Source organism: Salmo salar, chromosome ssa11 (assembly GCF_905237065.1).
Source record: "Salmo salar chromosome ssa11, Ssal_v3.1, whole genome shotgun sequence".
Lineage (NCBI taxonomy): Eukaryota > Metazoa > Chordata > Actinopteri > Salmoniformes > Salmonidae > Salmo > Salmo salar.
The window spans coordinates 103,704,846-103,726,135 of record NC_059452.1 but is presented as its reverse complement, the minus strand read 5'-3'; the positions used below and the strand labels follow the sequence as shown (position 1 = coordinate 103,726,135).

At 39.3% G+C, this 21,290-nt stretch overlaps 1 protein-coding gene across 7 annotated transcripts in view; it reads left to right on the top strand.

Moving 5' to 3' along the window:
• The window catches only part of LOC106563869 (protein starmaker), a 65,940-nt gene that overhangs the window by 34,030 nt on the left and 10,620 nt on the right, over positions 1 to 21,290 (top strand). For 3 of the 7 annotated variants that reach the window (XM_045690230.1, XM_045690227.1, XM_045690228.1), the window contains 3 exons: positions 1,570 to 1,635; positions 7,178 to 7,243; positions 18,403 to 18,468. In XM_045690230.1, coding sequence (XP_045546186.1) covers positions 1,570 to 1,635; positions 7,178 to 7,243; positions 18,403 to 18,468 — 198 coding nt within the window. Of the gene's footprint in view, positions 1 to 1,569; positions 1,636 to 7,177; positions 7,244 to 12,757; positions 12,825 to 18,402; positions 18,469 to 21,290 lie in introns of all 7 variants that reach the window. The other 4 variants (XR_006757729.1, XR_006757728.1, XM_045690229.1 and 1 more) reach the window with 2 other exon arrangements.

The window sequence follows — 21,290 nt, the reverse complement described above, 5'->3', positions numbered from 1 at the left end:
TGGTTAAGTTGTCTTAGCCACGTTGGATCCCTTAACATTGTTTAGGTTTCTTAGCTGCCTTTGATACCTTAACATGGTTTACTTGTCTTAGCTGCCTTTGATACCTTAACATGGTTAAGTTGTCCTAGCCACGTTTGATATCTTAACATGGTTACAGTTGTATTAACAATATTATCTACTTTATTTGTATAACCCCATTCTATATTTCTTCTTTATTTTATTACCTTTTATTTATTATATTGCTGCAATACTCTCTCCTGTCCACTGTTATTGTACTTTTGTTTTGCTATTTACATTTTATTCTTGTCTATCTTAATTGTATATTTGTGTAGAAACATATTGTGTCTTTATCTTTCTACCTTTATTGTTTGATAAAAACATTTGTAAGAAATGTGTTGTATAAATACAGTTTGATTGATACAAAGTGAAAGTGTGGCTAGCTCAGTGTTGGGATGGGAATGGATCGGCCGAGATAGAACTTACCGTTTGTCAGACAGCACTGACAGGTGAAAGGGTGTAACTTTAAATTACATTTTTTTAGGGTGTCGGATCAGTGAGTTCCAGGGTCAACACCCTTCTAGGGGGGGTCAATGGGCATGCCCACCCTATGGAGATTAAAACATGTTTTTGCTGTGAAATACAATTATCTGAGGTCCCTTAGTCAAGCAGTGAATTTCAAACACAGATTCAACAACATACACCAGGAGGTCTTCCCAATTCCTTGCAAAGAAGGGTACGTATTGGTAGATGGGGAAAAAAACGGAATATCCTATGAAGAATGGTGAAGTTATTAATTACACTGGATGGTGTATCAAATCACAGAGGCACCACAATGATACAGGTCTCCTTCCTAACTCAGTTGCCAGAAAGAAAGGAAACCACTCAAGGATTTCACCATGAGACAAACAGTTTAAAACAAGACACTAAACTATTATTGCAAAACATGTGGCCAAGCAATTAACTTCAGGATAAAAAAAGAAACAGAATGGAACTAAGCACATGCAAAATCCTAGAGAAACACCTGTTTCAGTCTGCTTTCCAACAAACACTGGGATATTATTTCACCTTTTAGCAGGACAATAACCTTAAACACAAGACCAAATCTACTTGAGTGGGCTTACTAAGAAGACAGTGAATGTTCCTGAGTGGCAGAGTTACTTGAAAATCTATGGCAAGTCCTGAAGAAGGTTGTCTGGCAAGGATCAACAAACAATTTGTCAGAGCTTAAAGAGTTTTGAAAAGAATGATAGGTAAATGTTGCACAATAGAGGTGTGGAAAGAGACTTCCCCAGTAAGACTCACAGCTGTAATTGCTGCCGAAGGTGCTTCTATAGTTGGTGGGAATACTTATGTAAAACTTCCTGTCAATTGAATTGTGCAACAGAAACATAGAGATGCAAATCTGTTGATGATTTCACACCATTTAAATTAAGTTACCTAATTTCAGAAATGATGGTGGTATTCTTAATTTCACATACATTTTAACTAACCCTCTCCCGCATCTCAAAATAATTAACAATCTCTGACTAACACTCTTCCCAGTCCTAATAGTGATTATCTTTGTTCCAGATATCCCCTTAATTGATGGTGTGGAAGAGGCAGACAATGAGAGAGACCATAGTACAGACTCGGACGGTGAGTACAAAGCATAGATGTACAAGAGCAAACTTACAAAAAAATGTGAGTATGAAATTATATGAGACATACAGTACCCACAGTCAATGTTAGATTGGGTTAAATATTATACAACCGTGTTTGATCCCTTAACGATTCAGTTGTCTTTGCCATGTTTGATCCTTTAATAATGGTTTACTTGTCTTAGCCACGTTTGATCCCTTAACTTCTTTTGGCTGGGTGGCAGTATTGAGTAGCTTGGATGAAGAAGGTGCCCAGAGTAAACTGCCTGCTACTCAGGCCCAGAAGCGAAGATATGCATATTATTAGTAGATTTGGATAGAAAACACTCTGAAGTTTCTAAAACTGTTTGAATGATGTCTGTGAGTATAACAGAACTCATATGGTAGGCAACAACCTGAGACAAAATCCAACCAGGAAGTGGGAAATCTGAGGTTTGTAGTTTTTCAATTCTTGACCTATCCAATATACAGTGTCTGTGGGGTCATATTGCTCTTCCTAATGCTTCCACTAGATGTCAACTGTCTTTAGAACCTTGTTTGAGACTTCTACTGTGAAGTGGAGGGGAATAAGAGCTGATTGTATCAGGTGTCTACCAGATGGGCATGAGCTTCAGCCATGCGCGCGCCTGTGAGAGGTAGCTGAGTTCCATTGCATTTCTAAAGACAAAGGAATTCTCCGGTTGAAGTCTTATTGAAGATTTATGATAAAAACATCCTAAAGATTGATTCTATACATCGTTTGACATTTCTATGAACTGTAATGGAATTTTTTGAGTTTTCGTCTGGCCTGCGGCGTCGTGAATTTGGATTTGTGAACTGAAGACGCGAACAAAAAGGAGGTATTTGGACAAAGGTTGGACTTTATCGAACAAAACAAACATTTATTGTGGAACTGGGATTCCTGGGAGTGCATTGTGATGAAGATCATCAAAGGTAAGTGAATATTTATAATGTTATTTCTGACTTCTGTTGACTCCAACATGGCGGATATATTTTTGGCTTGTTTTTGTGTCTGAGCGCCGTACTCAGATTATTGCATGGTGTGCTTTTTTCGGTAAAGCTTTTTTGAAATCTGACACAGCGGTTGCATTAAGGAGAAGTTTATCTAAAGTTCCATGCATAACACTTGTATTTTCATCAACATTTATGATAAGTATTTCTGTAAATTGATGTGGCTCTCTGCAAAATCACCGGAGGATTTGGAGGCAAAACATTACTGAACATAACGCGCCAATGTAAAATGAGATTTTTGGATATAAATATGAACTTTATCGAACAAAACATGCATGTATTGTGTAACATGAAGTCCTATGAGTGTCATCTGATGAAGATCATCAAAGGTTAGTGATTAATGTTCTCTATTTCGGCTTTTTTTGACTCCTCTCTTTGGCTGGAAAAATGGCTGTGTTTTTTGTGACTAGGCGCTGATCTAACATAATCGTTTGGTGTGCTTTCGCTGTAAAGCCTTTTTGAAATCGGACACTGTGGTTGGATTAACGAGAATTTTATCTTTAAAATGGTGTAAAATACTTGTATGGTTGAGGAATTTTAATTATGACATTTCTGTTGTTTGAATTTGGCGCTCTGCACTTTCACTGGCTGCTGTCATATCGAATCCGTTAACGGGATTTCAGCCGTAAGAAGTTTTAACATTGTTTACTTGTCTTAGCCACGTTTAATACCTTGACAATGTTTACTTGTCTTAGCCACATTTGATACCTTAACATTGTTTACTTGTCTTAGCCACGTTTGATACCTTAAACTTCTTAGGGATCAAATCCGTTAACGGGATCGATTTGACAACATCCGGTGAAATGGCAGAGCGCCAAATTCAAATTAAATTATTAGAAATATTTAACTTTCATACAATCACAAGTGCAATACACCAAATTACAGCCTAACTTCTTGTTAATCTAGCCACCATTTCAGATTTCAAAAAGGCTTTACGGCGAAAGCAAACCATGCTATTATCTGAGGACAGCAAACCATCAAAAAACACAGACAATCATATTTCATCCCGCCAGGCGTGACACAAAACTCAGAAATAACAATATAATTCATGCCTTACCTTTGACAAGCTTCTTCTGTTGGCACTCCAATATGTCCCATAAACATCACAAATGGTCCTTTTGTTAGATTAATTCCAGCGTTATGTATCCAAAATGTCCATTTATTTGGCGCATTTGATCCAGAAAAACACCAGTTCCAACTCGCGCAACATGACTACAAAATATCTATTAAGTCACCTGTAATCTTTGTCCAAACATTTCAAACAACTTTCCTAATACAACTTTAGGTATTTTTTTAACGTAAATAATTGATCAAATTTAAGACAGGATAAACTGTGTTCAATACAGGACGAAAACAAAGTGGAGCGAGCCTTCAGGTCGTGCGCCTCAAACAAACAGTACACTTCACTCGACCCTCGTTCTGAACTGCACTACTTCTTCATTTCTCAAAGGAAAAACATCAACCAATTTCTAAAGACTGTTGACATCCAGTGAAAGCGATAGGAACTGCAAGCAAGTGCCTTATGAATCTAGATCCCCATAGAAAACCCATTGAAAAGAGAGTGACCTCAACAACAACAAAAAATCCTGGATGGTTTGTCCTCGAGGTTTCACCTGCCACATAAGTTATGTTAAACTCACAGACATCATTCAAACACTGTTAGAAACTTCAGAGTGTTTTCTATCCACATCTACTAATAATATGCATATCCTAGCTTCTGGGCCTGAGTAGCAGGTAGTTTATTTTGGGCTTGCTTTTCATCCGGACGTGAAAATACCGCCCCCTAGCCTATAGAGGTTAACATTGTTTACTTGTCCTAGCCACGATTGATCCCTTAACATTGTTTACTTGTCTTAGCCACGTTTGATACCTTAACATTGTTTACTTGTCTTACCCATGTTTGATCCCTTAACATGGTTAAGTTGTCTAAGCCTTGTTTGATACCTTAAATCAAATCAAATCAAATGTATTTATATAGCCCTTCGTACATCAGCTGTTATCTCAAAGTGCTGTACAGAAACCCAGCCTAAAACCCCAAACAGCAAGCAATGCATGTGGAAGAAGCACGGTGGCTAGGAAAAACTCCCCTAGGAAAAACTCCCTAGAAAGGCCAAAAACCTAGGAAGAAACCTAGAGAGGAACCAGGCTATGAGGGGTAGCCAGTCCTCTTCTGGCTGTGCCGGGTGGATATTATAACAGAACATGGTCAAGATGTTAAAATGTTCATAAATGACCAGCATGGTGAAATAATAATAATCATAGTAGTTGTTGAGGTGCAACAAGCACGTCCGGTGAACAGGTCAGGGTTCCATAGCCGCAGGCAGAACAGTTGAAACTGGAGCAGCAGCACGGCCAGGTGGACTGGGGACAGCAAGGAGTCATCATGACAGGTAGTCCTGAGTCATGGTACTAGGGCTCAGGTCCTCCGAGAAAAAGAAAGAAAGAGAGAAAGAGAGAATTAGAGAGAGCATATTTAAATTCACACAGGACACCGGATAAGACAAGAGAAATACTCCAGATGTAACAGACTGACCCTAGCCCCCGACACATAAACTACTGCAGCATAAATACTGGAGGGATCAGAAGACACTGTGGCCCCATCCGATGATACCCGGACAGGGCCAAACAGGCAGGATATAACCCCACCCACTTTGCCAAAGCACAGCCCCCACACCACTGGAGGGATGTCTCCAACCACCAACTTACCGTCCTAAGACAAGGCCGAGTATAGCCCACAAAGATCTCCGCCACGGCACAACCCAAGGGGGGGGGGGGGGCGCCAACCCAGACAGGAAGACCACGTCAGTGACTCAACCCACTCAAGTGACGCACCCCTCCCATGGACGGCATGGAAGAACACCAGTAAGCCAGTGACTCAGCCCCTGTAATAGGGTTAGAGGCAGAGAATCCCAGTGGAGAGAGAGGGGAACCGGCAAGGCAGAGACAACTTAACATGGTTAAGTTGTCTTAGCCACGTTGGATCCCTTAACATTGTTTAGGTTTCTTAGCTGCCTTTGATACCTTAACATGGTTTACTTGTCTTAGCTGCCTTTGATACCTTAACATGGTTAAGTTGTCCTAGCCACGTTTGATATCTTAACATGGTTACAGTTGTATTAACAATATTATCTACTTTATTTGTATAACCCCATTCTATATTTCTTCTTTATTTTATTACCTTTTATTTATTATATTGCTGCAATACTCTCTCCTGTCCACTGTTATTGTACTTTTGTTTTGCTATTTACATTTTATTCTTGTCTATCTTAATTGTATATTTGTGTAGAAACATATTGTGTCTTTATCTTTCTACCTTTATTGTTTGATAAAAACATTTGTAAGAAATGTGTTGTATAAATACAGTTTGATTGATACAAAGTGAAAGTGTGGCTAGCTCAGTGTTGGGATGGGAATGGATCTGCCGAGATAGAACTTACCGTTTGTCAGACAGCACTGACAGGTGAAAGGGTGTAACTTTAAATTACATTTTTTTAGGGTGTCGGATCAGTGAGTTCCAGGGTCAACACCCTTCTAGGGGGGTCAATGGGCATGCCCACCCTATGGAGATTAAAACATGTTTTTGCTGTGAAATACAATTATCTGAGGTCCCTTAGTCAAGCAGTGAATTTCAAACACAGATTCAACAACATACACCAGGAGGTCTTCCCAATTCCTTGCAAAGAAGGGTACGTATTGGTAGATGGGTAAAAAAAAACGGAATATCCTATGAAGAATGGTGAAGTTATTAATTACACTGGATGGTGTATCAAATCACAGAGGCACCACAATGATACAGGTCTCCTTCCTAACTCAGTTGCCAGAAAGAAAGGAAACCACTCAAGGATTTCACCATGAGACAAACAGTTTAAAACAAGACACTAAACTATTATTGCAAAACATGTGGCCAAGCAATTAACTTCAGGATAAAAAAAAAGAAACAGAATGGAACTAAGCACATGCAAAATCCTAGAGAAACACCTGTTTCAGTCTGCTTTCCAACAAACACTGGGATATTATTTCACCTTTTAGCAGGACAATAACCTTAAACACAAGACCAAATCTACACTTGAGTGGGCTTACTAAGAAGACAGTGAATGTTCCTGAGTGGCAGAGTTACTTGAAAATCTATGGCAAGTCCTGAAGAAGGTTGTCTGGCAAGGATCAACAAACAATTTGTCAGAGCTTAAAGAGTTTTGAAAAGAATGATAGGTAAATGTTGCACAATAGAGGTGTGGAAAGAGACTTCCCCAGTAAGACTCACAGCTGTAATTGCTGCCGAAGGTGCTTCTATAGTTGGTGGGAATACTTATGTAAAACTTCCTGTCAATTGAATTGTGCACAGAGTTTCTACATAGAGATGCAAATCTGTTGATTTCACACCATTTAAATTAAGTTACCTAATTTCAGAAATGATGGTGTTATTCTTAATTTCACATACATTTTAACTAACCCTCTCCCGCATCTCAAAATAATTAACAATCTCTGACTAACACTCTTCCCAGTCCTAATAGTGATTATCTTTGTTCCAGATATCCCCTTAATTGATGGTGTGGAAGAGGCAGACAATGAGAGAGACCATAGTACAGACTCGAACGGTGAGTACAAAGCATAGATGTACAAGAGCAAACTTACAAAAAAATGTGAGTATGAAATAATATGAGACATACAGTACCCACAGTCAATGTTAGATTGGGTTAAATATTATACAACCGTGTTTGATCCCTTAACGATTCAGTTGTCTTTGCCATGTTTGATCCTTTAATAATGGTTTACTTGTCTTAGCCACGTTTGATCCCTTAACTTCTTTTGGCTGGGTGGCAGTATTGAGTAGCTTGGATGAAGAAGGTGCCCAGAGTAAACTGCCTGCTACTCAGGCCCAGAAGCGAAGATATGCATATTATTAGTAGATTTGGATAGAAAACACTCTGAAGTTTCTAAAACTGTTTGAATGATGTCTGTGAGTATAACAGAACTCATATGGTAGGCAACAACCTGAGACAAAATCCAACCAGGAAGTGGGAAATCTGAGGTTTGTAGTTTTTCAAGTCTTGACCTATCTAATATACAGTGTCTGTGGGGTCATATTGCTCTTCCTAAGGCTTCCACTAGATGTCAACTGTCTTTAGAACCTTGTTTGAGACTTCTACTGTGAAGTGGAGGGGAATAAGAGCTGATTGTATCAGGTGTCTACCAGATGGGCATGAGCTTCAGCCATGCGCGCGCCTGTGAGAGGTAGCTGAGTTCCATTGCATTTCTAAAGACAAAGGAATTCTCCGGTTGAAGTCTTATTGAAGATTTATGATAAAAACATCCTAAAGATTGATTCTATACATCGTTTGACATTTCTATGAACTGTAATGGAATTTTTTGAGTTTTCGTCTGGCCTGCGCGTCGTGAATTTGGATTTGTGAACTGAAGACGCGAACAAAAAGGAGGTATTTGGACAAAGGTTGGACTTTATCGAACAAAACAAACATTTATTGTGGAACTGGGATTCCTGGGAGTGCATTGTGATGAAGATCATCAAAGGTAAGTGAATATTTATAATGTTATTTCTGACTTCTGTTGACTCCAACATGGCGGATATATTTTTGGCTTGTTTTTTGTGTCTGAGCGCCGTACTCAGATTATTGCATGGTGTGCTTTTTCGGTAAAGCTTTTTGAAATCTGACACAGCGGTTGCATTAAGGAGAAGTTTATCTAAAGTTCCATGCATAACACTTGTATTTTCATCAACATTTATGATAAGTATTTCTGTAAATTGATGTGGCTCTCTGCAAAATCACCGGAGGATTTGGAGGCAAAACATTACTGAACATAACGCGCCAATGTAAAATGAGATTTTTGGATATAAATATGAACTTTATCGAACAAAACATGCATGTATTGTGTAACATGAAGTCCTATGAGTGTCATCTGATGAAGATCATCAAAGGTTAGTGTTCTCTATTTCGGCTTTTTTTGACTCCAACGAGAGTTGGCTGGAAAAATGGCTGTGTTTTTTTGTGACTAGGCGCTGATCTAACATAATCGTTTGGTGTGCTTTCGCTGTAAAGCCTTTTTGAAATCGGACACTGTGGTTGGATTAACGAGAATTTTATCTTTAAAATGGTGTAAAATACTTGTATGGTTGAGGAATTTTAATTATGAGATTTCTGTTGTTTGAATTTGGCGCTCTGCACTTTCACTGGCTGCTGTCATATCGAATCCGTTAACGGGATTTCAGTCGTAAGAAGTTTTAACATTGTTTACTTGTCTTAGCCACATTTGATACCTTAACATTGTTTACTTGTCTTAGCCACGTTTGATACCTTAAACTTCTTAGGGATCAAATCCCGTTAACGGGATCGATTTGACAACATCCGGTGAAATGGCAGAGCGCCAAATTCAAATTAAATTATTAGAAATATTTAACTTTCATACAATCACAAGTGCAATACACCAAATTACAGCCTAACTTCTTGTTAATCTAGCCACCATTTCAGATTTCAAAAAGGCTTTACGGCGAAAGCAAACCATGCTATTATCTGAGGACAGCAAACCATCAAAAAACACAGACAATCATATTTCATCCCGCCAGGCGTGACACAAAACTCAGAAATAACAATATAATTCATGCCTTACCTTTGACAAGCTTCTTCTGTTGGCACTCCAATATGTCCCATAAACATCACAAATGGTCCTTTTGTTAGATTAATTCCAGCGTTATGTATCCAAAATGTCCATTTATTTGGCGCATTTGATCCAGAAAAACACCAGTTCCAACTCGCGCAACATGACTACAAAATATCTATTAAGTCACCTGTAATCTTTGTCCAAACATTTCAAACAACTTTCCTAATACAACTTTAGGTATTTTTTAACGTAAATAATTGATCAAATTTAAGACAGGATAAACTGTGTTCAATACAGGACGAAAACAAAGTGGAGCGAGCCTTCAGGTCGTGCGCCTCAAACAAACAGTACACTTCACTCGACCCTCGTTCTGAACTGCACTACTTCTTCATTTCTCAAAGGAAAACATCAACCAATTTCTAAAGACTGTTGACATCCAGTGAAAGCGATAGGAACTGCAAGCAAGTGCCTTATGAATCTAGATCCCCATAGAAAACCCATTGAAAAGAGAGTGACCTCAACAACAACAAAAAATCCTGGATGGTTTGTCCTCGAGGTTTCGCCTGCCACATAAGTTATGTTAAACTCACAGACATCATTCAAACACTGTTAGAAACTTCAGAGTGTTTTCTATCCACATCTACTAATAATATGCATATCCTAGCTTCTGGGCCTGAGTAGCAGGTAGTTTATTTTGGGCTTGCTTTTCATCCGGACGTGAAAATACCGCCCCCTAGCCTATAGAGGTTAACATTGTTTACTTGTCCTAGCCACGATTTGATCCCTTGACAATGTTTACTTGTCTTAGCCACATTTGATACCTTAACATTGTTTACTTGTCTTACCCATGTTTGATCCCTTAACATGGTTAAGTTGTCTAAGCCTTGTTTGATACCTTAAATCAAATCAAATCAAATGTATTTATATAGCCCTTCGTACATCAGCTGATATCTCAAAGTGCTGTACAGAAACCCAGCCTAAAACCCCAAACAGCAAGCAATGCATGTGAAAGAAGCACGGTGGCTAGGAAAAACTCCCTAGGAAAAACTCCCTAGAAAGGCCAAAAACCTAGGAAGAAACCTAGAGAGGAACCAGGCTATGAGGGGTAGCCAGTCCTCTTCTGGCTGTGCCGGGTGGATATTATAACAGAACATGGTCAAGATGTTAAAATGTTCATAAATGACCAGCATGGTGAAATAATAATAATCATAGTAGTTGTTGAGGTGCAACAAGCACGTCCGGTGAACAGGTCAGGGTTCCATAGCCGCAGGCAGAACAGTTGAAACTGGAGCAGCAGCACGGCCAGGTGGACTGGGGACAGCAAGGAGTCATCATGCCAGGTAGTCCTGAGGCATGGTACTAGGGCTCAGGTCCTCCGAGAAAAAGAAAGAAAGAGAGAAAGAGAGAATTAGAGAGAGCATATTTAAATTCACACAGGACACCGGATAAGACAAGAGAAATACTCCAGATGTAACAGACTGACCCTAGCCCCCCGACACATAAACTACTGCAGCATAAATACCGGAGGCTGAGACAGGAGGGATCAGAAGACACTGTGGCCCCATCCGATGATACCCCCGGACAGGGCCAAACAGGCAGGATATAACCCCACCCACTTTGCCAAAGCACAGCCCCCACACCACTGGAGGGATGTCTCCAACCACCAACTTACCGTCCTAAGACAAGGCCGAGTATAGCCCACAAAGATCTCCGCCACGGCACAACCCAAGGGGGCGCCAACCCAGACAGGAAGACCACGTCAGTGACTCAACCCACTCAAGTGACGCACCCCTCCCATGGACGGCATGGAAGAACACCAGTAAGCCAGTGACTCAGCCCCTGTAATAGGGTTAGAGGCAGAGAATCCCAGTGGAGAGAGATGGGAACCGGCAAGGCAGAGACAACTTAACATGGTTAAGTTGTCTTAGCCACGTTGGATCCCTTAACATTGTTTAGGTTTCTTAGCTGCCTTTGATACCTTAACATGGTTTACTTGTCTTAGCTGCCTTTGATACCTTAACATGGTTAAGTTGTCCTAGCCACGTTTGATATCTTAACATGGTTACAGTTGTATTAACAATATTATCTACTTTATTTGTATAACCCCATTCTATATTTCTTCTTTATTTTATTACCTTTTATTTATTATATTGCTGCAATACTCTCTCCTGTCCACTGTTATTGTACTTTTGTTTTGCTATTTACATTTTATTCTTGTCTATCTTAATTGTATATTTGTGTAGAAACATATTGTGTCTTTATCTTTCTACCTTTATTGTTTGATAAAAACATTTGTAAGAAATGTGTTGTATAAATACAGTTTGATTGATACAAAGTGAAAGTGTGGCTAGCTCAGTGTTGGGATGGGAATAGATCGGCCGAGATAGAACTTACCGTTTGTCAGACAGCACTGACAGGTGAAAGGGTGTAACTTTAAATTACATTTTTTTTAGGGTGTCGGATCAGTGAGTTCCAGGGTCAACACCCTTCTAGGGGGGTCAATGGGCATGCACACCCTATGGAGATTAAAACATGTTTTTGCTGTGAAATACAATTATCTGAGGTCCCTTAGTCAAGCAGTGAATTTCAAACACAGATTCAACAACATACACCAGGAGGTCTTCCCAATTCCTTGCAAAGAAGGGTACGTATTGGTAGATGGGTAAAAAAAAAAACGGAATATCCTATGAAGAATGGTGAAGTTATTAATTACACTGGATGGTGTATCAAATCACAGAGGCACCACAATGATACAGGTCTCCTTCCTAACTCAGTTGCCAGAAAGAAAGGAAACCACTCAAGGATTTCACCATGAGACAAACAGTTTAAAACAAGACACTAAACTATTATTGCAAAACATGTGGCCAAGCAATTAACTTCAGGATAAAAAAAAAAGAAACAGAATGGAACTAAGCGCATGCAAAATCCTAGAGAAACACCTGTTTCAGTCTGCTTTCCAACAAACACTGGGATATTATTTCACCTTTTAGCAGGACAATAACCTTAAACACAAGACCAAATCTACACTTGAGTGGGCTTACTAAGAAGACAGTGAATGTTCCTGAGTGGCAGAGTTACTTGAAAATCTATGGCAAGTCCTGAAGAAGGTTGTCTGGCAAGGATCAACAAACAATTTGTCAGAGCTTAAAGAGTTTTGAAAAGAATGATAGGTAAATGTTGCACAATAGAGGTGTGGAAAGAGACTTCCCCAGTAAGACTCACAGCTGTAATTGCTGCCGAAGGTGCTTCTATAGTTGGTGGGAATACTTATGTAAAACTTCCTGTCAATTGAATTGTGCAACAGAGTTTCAACATAGAGATGCAAATCTGTTGATGATTTCACACCATTTAAATTAAGTTACCTAATTTCAGAAATGATGGTGGTATTCTTAATTTCACATACATTTTAACTAACCCTCTCCCGCATCTCAAAATAATTAACAATCTCTGACTAACACTCTTCCCAGTCCTAATAGTGATTATCTTTGTTCCAGATATCCCCTTAATTGATGGTGTGGAAGAGGCAGACAATGAGAGAGACCATAGTACAGACTCGAGACGGTGAGTACAAAGCATAGATGTACAAGAGCAAACTTACAAAAAAATGTGAGTATGAAATTATATGAGACATACAGTACCCACAGTCAATGTTAGATTGGGTTAAATATTATACAACCGTGTTTGATCCCTTAACGATTCAGTTGTCTTTGCCATGTTTGATCCTTTAATAATGGTTTACTTGTCTTAGCCACGTTTGATCCCTTAACTTCTTTTGGCTGGGTGGCAGTATTGAGTAGCTTGGATGAAGAAGGTGCCCAGAGTAAACTGCCTGCTACTCAGGCCCAGAAGCGAAGATATGCATATTATTAGTAGATTTGGATAGAAAACACTCTGAAGTTTCTAAAACTGTTTGAATGATGTCTGTGAGTATAACAGAACTCATATGGTAGGCAACAACCTGAGACAAAATCCAACCAGGAAGTGGGAAATCTGAGGTTTGTAGTTTTTCAATTCTTGACCTATCCAATATACAGTGTCTGTGGGGTCATATTGCTCTTCCTAATGCTTCCACTAGATGTCAACTGTCTTTAGAACCTTGTTTGAGACTTCTACTGTGAAGTGGAGGGGAATAAGAGCTGATTGTATCAGGTGTCTACCAGATGGGCATGAGCTTCAGCCATGCGCGCGCCTGTGAGAGGTAGCTGAGTTCCATTGCATTTCTAAAGACAAAGGAATTCTCCGGTTGAAGTCTTATTGAAGATTTATGATAAAAACATCCTAAAGATTGATTCTATACATCGTTTGACATTTCTATGAACTGTAATGGAATTTTTTGAGTTTTCGTCTGGCCTGCGCGTCGTGAATTTGGATTTGTGAACTGAAGACGCGAACAAAAAGGAGGTATTTGGACAAAGGTTGGACTTTATCGAACAAAACAAACATTTATTGTGGAACTGGGATTCCTGGGAGTGCATTGTGATGAAGATCATCAAAGGTAAGTGAATATTTATAATGTTATTTCTGACTTCTGTTGACTCCAACATGGCGGATATATTTTTGGCTTGTTTTTGTGTCTGAGCGCCGTACTCAGATTATTGCATGGTGTGCTTTTTCGGTAAAGCTTTTTTGAAATCTGACACAGCGGTTGCATTAAGGAGAAGTTTATCTAAAGTTCCATGCATAACACTTGTATTTTCATCAACATTTATGATAAGTATTTCTGTAAATTGATGTGGCTCTCTGCAAAATCACCGGAGGATTTGGAGGCAAAACATTACTGAACATAACGCGCCAATGTAAAATGAGATTTTTGGATATAAATATGAACTTTATCGAACAAAACATGCATGTATTGTGTAACATGAAGTCCTATGAGTGTCATCTGATGAAGATCATCAAAGGTTAGTGATTAATGTTCTCTATTTCGGCTTTTTTTGACTCCTCTCTTTGGCTGGAAAAATGGCTGTGTTTTTTTGTGACTAGGCGCTGATCTAACATAATCGTTTGGTGTGCTTTCGCTGTAAAGCCTTTTTGAAATCGGACACTGTGGTTGGATTAACGAGAATTTTATCTTTAAAATGGTGTAAAATACTTGTATGGTTGAGGAATTTTAATTATGAGATTTCTGTTGTTTGAATTTGGCGCTCTGCACTTTCACTGGCTGCTGTCATATCGAATCCGTTAACGGGATTTCAGCCGTAAGAAGTTTTAACATTGTTTACTTGTCTTAGCCACGTTTAATACCTTGACAATGTTTACTTGTCTTAGCCACATTTGATACCTTAACATTGTTTACTTGTCTTAGCCACGTTTGATACCTTAAACTTCTTAGGGATCAAATCCCGTTAACGGGATCGATTTGACAACATCCGGTGAAATGGCAGAGCGCCAAATTCAAATTAAATTATTAGAAATATTTAACTTTCATACAATCACAAGTGCAATACACCAAATTACAGCCTAACTTCTTGTTAATCTAGCCACCATTTCAGATTTCAAAAAGGCTTTACGGCGAAAGCAAACCATGCTATTATCTGAGGACAGCAAACCATCAAAAAACACAGACAATCATATTTCATCCCGCCAGGCGTGACACAAAACTCAGAAATAACAATATAATTCATGCCTTACCTTTGACAAGCTTCTTCTGTTGGCACTCCAATATGTCCCATAAACATCACAAATGGTCCTTTTGTTAGATTAATTCCAGCGTTATGTATCCAAAATGTCCATTTATTTGGCGCATTTGAGCCAGAAAAACACCAGTTCCAACTCGCGCAACATGACTACAAAATATCTATTAAGTTACCTGTAATCTTTGTCCAAACATTTCAAACAACTTTCCTAATACAACTTTAGGTATTTTTTAACGTAAATAATTGATCAAATTTAAGACAGGATAAACTGTGTTCAATACAGGACGAAAACAAAGTGGAGCGAGCCTTCAGGTCGTGCGCCTCAAACAAACAGTACACTTCACTCGACCCTCGTTCTGAACTGCACTACTTCTTCATTTCTCAAAGGAAAAACATCAACCAATTTCTAAAGACTGTTGACATCCAGTGAAAGCGATAGGAAATGCAAGCAAGTGCCTTATGAATCTAGATCCCCATAGAAAACCCATTGAAAAGAGAGTGACCTCAACAACAACAAAAAATCCTGGATGGTTTGTCCTCGAGGTTTCGCCTGCCACATAAGTTATGTTAAACTCACAGACATCATTCAAACACTGTTAGAAACTTCAGAGTGTTTTCTATCCACATCTACTAATAATATGCATATCCTAGCTTCTGGGCCTGAGTAGCAGGCAGTTTATTTTGGGCTTGCTTTTCATCCGGACGTGAAAATACCGCCCCCTAGCCTATAGAGGTTAACATTGTTTACATGTCCTAGCCACGATTGATCCCTTAACATTGTTTACTTGTCTTAGCCACGTTTGATACCTTAACATTGTTTACTTGTCTTAGCCACGTTTGATACCTTAACATTGTTTACTTGTCTTACCCATGTTTGATCCCTTAACATGGTTAAGTTGTCTAAGCCTTGTTTGATACCTTAAATCAAATCAAATCAAATGTATTTATATAGCCCTTCGTACATCAGCTGATATCTCAAAGTGCTGTACAGAAACCCAGCCTAAAACCCCAAACAGCATGCAATGCATGTGAAAGAAGCACGGTGGCTAGGAAAAACTCCCTAGGAAAAACTCCCTAGAAAGGCCAAAAACCTAGGAAGAAACCTAGAGAGGAACCAGGCTATGAGGGGTAGCCAGTCCTCTTCTGGCTGTGCCGGGTGGATATTATAACAGAACATGGTCAAGATGTTAAAATGTTCATAAATGACCAGCATGGTGAAATAATAATAATCATAGTAGTTGTTGAGGTGCAACAAGCACGTCCGGTGAACAGGTCAGGGTTCCATAGCCGCAGGCAGAACAGTTGAAACTGGAGCAGCAGCACGGCCAGGTGGACTGGGGACAGCAAGGAGTCATCATGACAGGTAGTCCTGAGGCATGGTACTAGGGCTCAGGTCCTCCGAGAAAAAGAAAGAAAGAGAGAAAGAGAGAATTAGAGAGAGCATATTTAAATTCACACAGGACACCGGATAAGACAAGAGAAAATACTCCAGATGTAACAGACTGACCCTAGCCCCCCGACACATAAACTACTGCAGCATAAATACTGGAAGGGATCAGAAGACACTGTGGCCCCATCCGATGATACCCCGGACAGGGCCAAACAGGCAGGATATAACCCCACCCACTTTGCCAAAGCACAGCCCCCACACCACTGGAGGGATGTCTCCAACCACCAACTTACCGTCCTAAGACAAGGCCGAGTATAGCCCACAAAGATCTCCGCCACGGCACAACCCAAGGGGGGGCGCCAACCCAGACAGGAAGACCACGTCAGTGACTCAACCCACTCAAGTGACGCACCCCTCCCATGGACGGCATGGAAGAACACCAGTAAGCCAGTGACTCAGCCCCTGTAATAGGGTTAGAGGCAGAGAATCCCAGTGGAGAGAGAGGGGAACCGGCAAGGCAGAGACAACTTAACATGGTTAAGTTGTCTTAGCCACGTTGGATCCCTTAACATTGTTTAGGTTTCTTAGCTGCCTTTGATACCTTAACATGGTTTACTTGTCTTAGCTGCCTTTGATACCTTAACATGGTTAAGTTGTCCTAGCCACGTTTGATATCTTAACATGGTTACAGTTGTATTAACAATATTATCTACTTTATTTGTATAACCCCATTCTATATTTCTTCTTTATTTTATTACCTTTTATTTATTATATTGCTGCAATACTCTCTCCTGTCCACTGTTATTGTACTTTTGTTTTGCTATTTACATTTTATTCTTGTCTATCTTAATTGTATATTTGTGTAGAAACATATTGTGTCTTTATCTTTCTACCTTTATTGTTTGATAAAAACATTTGTAAGAAATGTGTTGTATAAATACAGTTTGATTGATACAAAGTGAAAGTGTGGCTAGCTCAGTGTTGGGATGGGAATGGATCGGCCGAGATAGAACTTACCGTTTGTCAGACAGCACTGACAGGTGAAAGGGTGTAACTTTAAATTACATTTTTTTTAGGGTGTCGGATCAGTGAGTTCCAGGGTCAACACCCTTCTAGGGGGGTCAATGGGCATGCCCACCCTATGGAGATTAAAACATGTTTTTGCTGTGAAATACAATTATCTGAGGTCCCTTAGTCAAGCAGTGAATTTCAAACACAGATTCAACAACATACACCAGGAGGTCTTCCCAATTCCTTGCAAAGAAGGGTACGTATTGGTAGATGGGTAAAAAAAACGGAATATCCTATGAAGAATGGTGAAGTTATTAATTACACTGGATGGTGTATCAAATCACAGAGGCACCACAATGATACAGGTCTCCTTCCTAACTCAGTTGCCAGAAAGAAAGGAAACCACTCAAGGATTTCACCATGAGACAAACAGTTTAAAACAAGACACTAAACTATTATTGCAAAACATGTGGCCAAGCAATTAACTTCAGGATAAAAAAAAAAGAAACAGAATGGAACTAAGCGCATGCAAAATCCTAGAGAAACACCTGTTTCAGTCTGCTTTCCAACAAACACTGGGATATTATTTCACCTTTTAGCAGGACAATAACCTTAAACACAAGACCAAATCTACACTTGAGTGGGCTTACTAAGAAGACAGTGAATGTTCCTGAGTGGCAGAGTTACTTGAAAATCTATGGCAAGTCCTGAAGAAGGTTGTCTGGCAAGGATCAACAAACAATTTGTCAGAGCTTAAAGAGTTTTGAAAAGAATGATAGGTAAATGTTGCACAATAGAGGTGTGGAAAGAGACTTCCCCAGTAAGACTCACAGCTGTAATTGCTGCCGAAGGTGCTTCTATAGTTGGTGGGAATACTTATGTAAAACTTCCTGTCAATTGAATTGTGCACAGAGTTTCTACATAGAGATGCAAATCTGTTGATGATTTCACACCATTTAAATTAAGTTACCTAATTTCAGAAATGATGGTGGTATTCTTAATTTCACATACATTTTAACTAACCCTCTCCCGCATCTCAAAATAATTAACAATCTCTGACTAACACTCTTCCCAGTCCTAATAGTGATTATCTTTGTTCCAGATATCCCCTTAATTGATGGTGTGGAAGAGGCAGACAATGAGAGAGACCATAGTACAGACTCGGACGGTGAGTACAAAGCATAGATGTACAAGAGCAAACTTACAAAAAAATGTGAGTATGAAATTATATGAGACATACAGTACCCACAGTCAATGTTAGATTGGGTTAAATATTATACAACCGTGTTTGATCCCTTAACGATTCAGTTGTCTTTGCCATGTTTGATCCTTTAATAATGGTTTACTTGTCTTAGCCACGTTTGATCCCTTAACTTCTTTTGGCTGGGTGGCAGTATTGAGTAGCTTGGATGAAGAAGGTGCCCAGAGTAAACTGCCTGCTACTCAGGCCCAGAAGCGAAGATATGCATATTATTAGTAGATTTGGATAGAAAACACTCTGAAGTTTCTAAAACTGTTTGAATGATGTCTGTGAGTATAACAGAACTCATATGGTAGGCAACAACCTGAGACAAAATCCAACCAGGAAGTGGGAAATCTGAGGTTTGTAGTTTTTCAATTCTTGACCTATCCAATATACAGTGTCTGTGGGGTCATATTGCTCTTCCTAATGCTTCCACTAGATGTCAACTGTCTTTAGAACCTTGTTTGAGACTTCTACTGTGAAGTGGAGGGGAATAAGAGCTGATTGTATCAGGTGTCTACCAGATGGGCATGAGCTTCAGCCATGCGCGCGCCTGTGAGAGGTAGCTGAGTTCCATTGCATTTCTAAAGACAAAGGAATTCTCCGGTTGAAGTCTTATTGAAGATTTATGATAAAAACATCCTAAAGATTGATTCTATACATCGTTTGACATTTCTATGAACTGTAATGGAATTTTTTGAGTTTTCGTCTGGCCTGCGCGTCGTGAATTTGGATTTGTGAACTGAAGACGCGAACAAAAAGGAGGTATTTGGACAAAGGTTGGACTTTATCGAACAAAACAAACATTTATTGTGGAACTGGGATTCCTGGGAGTGCATTGTGATGAAGATCATCAAAGGTAAGTGAATATTTATAATGTTATTTCTGACTTCTGTTGACTCCAACATGGCGGATATATTTTTGGCTTGTTTTTGTGTCTGAGCGCCGTACTCAGATTATTGCATGGTGTGCTTTTTTCGGTAAAGCATTTTTGAAATCTGACACAGCGGTTGCATTAAGGAGAAGTTTATCTAAAGTTCCATGCATAACACTTGTATTTTCATCAACATTTATGATAAGTATTTCTGTAAATTGACGTGGCTCTCTGCAAAATCACCGGAGGATTTGGAGGCAAAACATTACTGAACATAACGCGCCAATGTAAAATGAGATTTTTGGATATAAATATGAACTTTATCGAACAAAACATGCATGTATTGTGTAACATGAAGTCCTATGAGTGTCATCTGATGAAGATCATCAAAGGTTAGTGTTCTCTATTTCGGCTTTTTTGACTCCTCGCGAGAGTTGGCTGGAAAAATGGCTGTGTTTTTTTGTGACTAGGCGCTGATCTAACATAATCGTTTGGTGTGCTTTCGCTGTAAAGCCTTTTTGAAATCGGACACTGTGGTTGGATTAACGAGAATTTTATCTTTAAAATGGTGTAAAATACTTGTATGGTTGAGGAATTTTAATTATGAGATTTCTGTTGTTTGAATTTGGCGCTCTGCACTTTCACTGGCTGCTGTCATATCGAATCCGTTAACGGGATTTCAGCCGTAAGAAGTTTTAACATTTGTTTACTTGTCTTAGCCACATTTGATACCTTAACATTGTTTACTTGTCTTAGCCACGTTTGATACCTTAAACTTCTTAGGGATCAAATCCCGTTAACGGGATCGATTTGACAACATCCGGTGAAATGGCAGAGCGCCAAATTCAAATTAAATTATTAGAAATATTTAACTTTCATACAATCACAAGTGCAATACACCAAATTACAGCCTAACTTCTTGTTAATCTAGCCACCATTTCAGATTTCAAAAAGGCTTTACGGCGAAAGCAAACCATGCTATTATCTGAGGACAGCAAACCATCAAAAAACACAGACAATCATATTTCATCCCGCCAGGCGTGACACAAAACTCAGAAATAACAATATAATTCATGCCTTACCTTTGACAAGCTTCTTCTGTTGGCACGCCAATATGTCCCATAAACATTACAAATGGTCCTTTTGTTAGATTAATTCCATCGTTATGTATCCAAAATGTCCATTTATTTGGCGCATTTGATCCAGAAAAACACCAGTTCCAACTCGCGCAACATGACTACAAAATATCTATTAAGTTACCTGTAATCTTTGTCCAAACATTTCAAACAACTTTCCTAATACAACTTTAGGTATTTTTTAACGTAAATAATTGATCAAATTTAAGACAGGATAAACTGTGTTCAATACAGGACGAAAACAAAGTGGAGTGAGCCTTCAGGTCGTGCGCCTCAAACAAACAGTACACTTCACTCGACCCTCGTTCTGAACTGCACTACTTTTTCACTTCTCAAAGGAAAAACATCAACCAATTTCTAAAGACTGTTAACATCCAGTGGAAGCGATAGGAGCTGCCAGCCAGTGCCTTATGAATCTAGATCCCCATAGAATACCCATTGAAAGAGAGTGACCTCCCCAAAAAAATTCCTGGATGGTTTGTCCTCGGGGTTTCGCCTGCTAAATAAGTTATGTTATACTCACAGACATCATTCAAACACCTTTAGAAACTTCTGAGTGTTTTCTATCCACATCTACTAATAATATGCATATCCTAGCTTCTGGGCCTGAGTAGCAGGCAGTTTACTTTGGGCACGCTTTTAATCCGGATGTGAAAATACCGCCCCCTAGCCTAGAGAGCTTAACATTGTTTACATGTCCTAGCCACGTTTGATCCCTTATTAACATTGTTTACTTG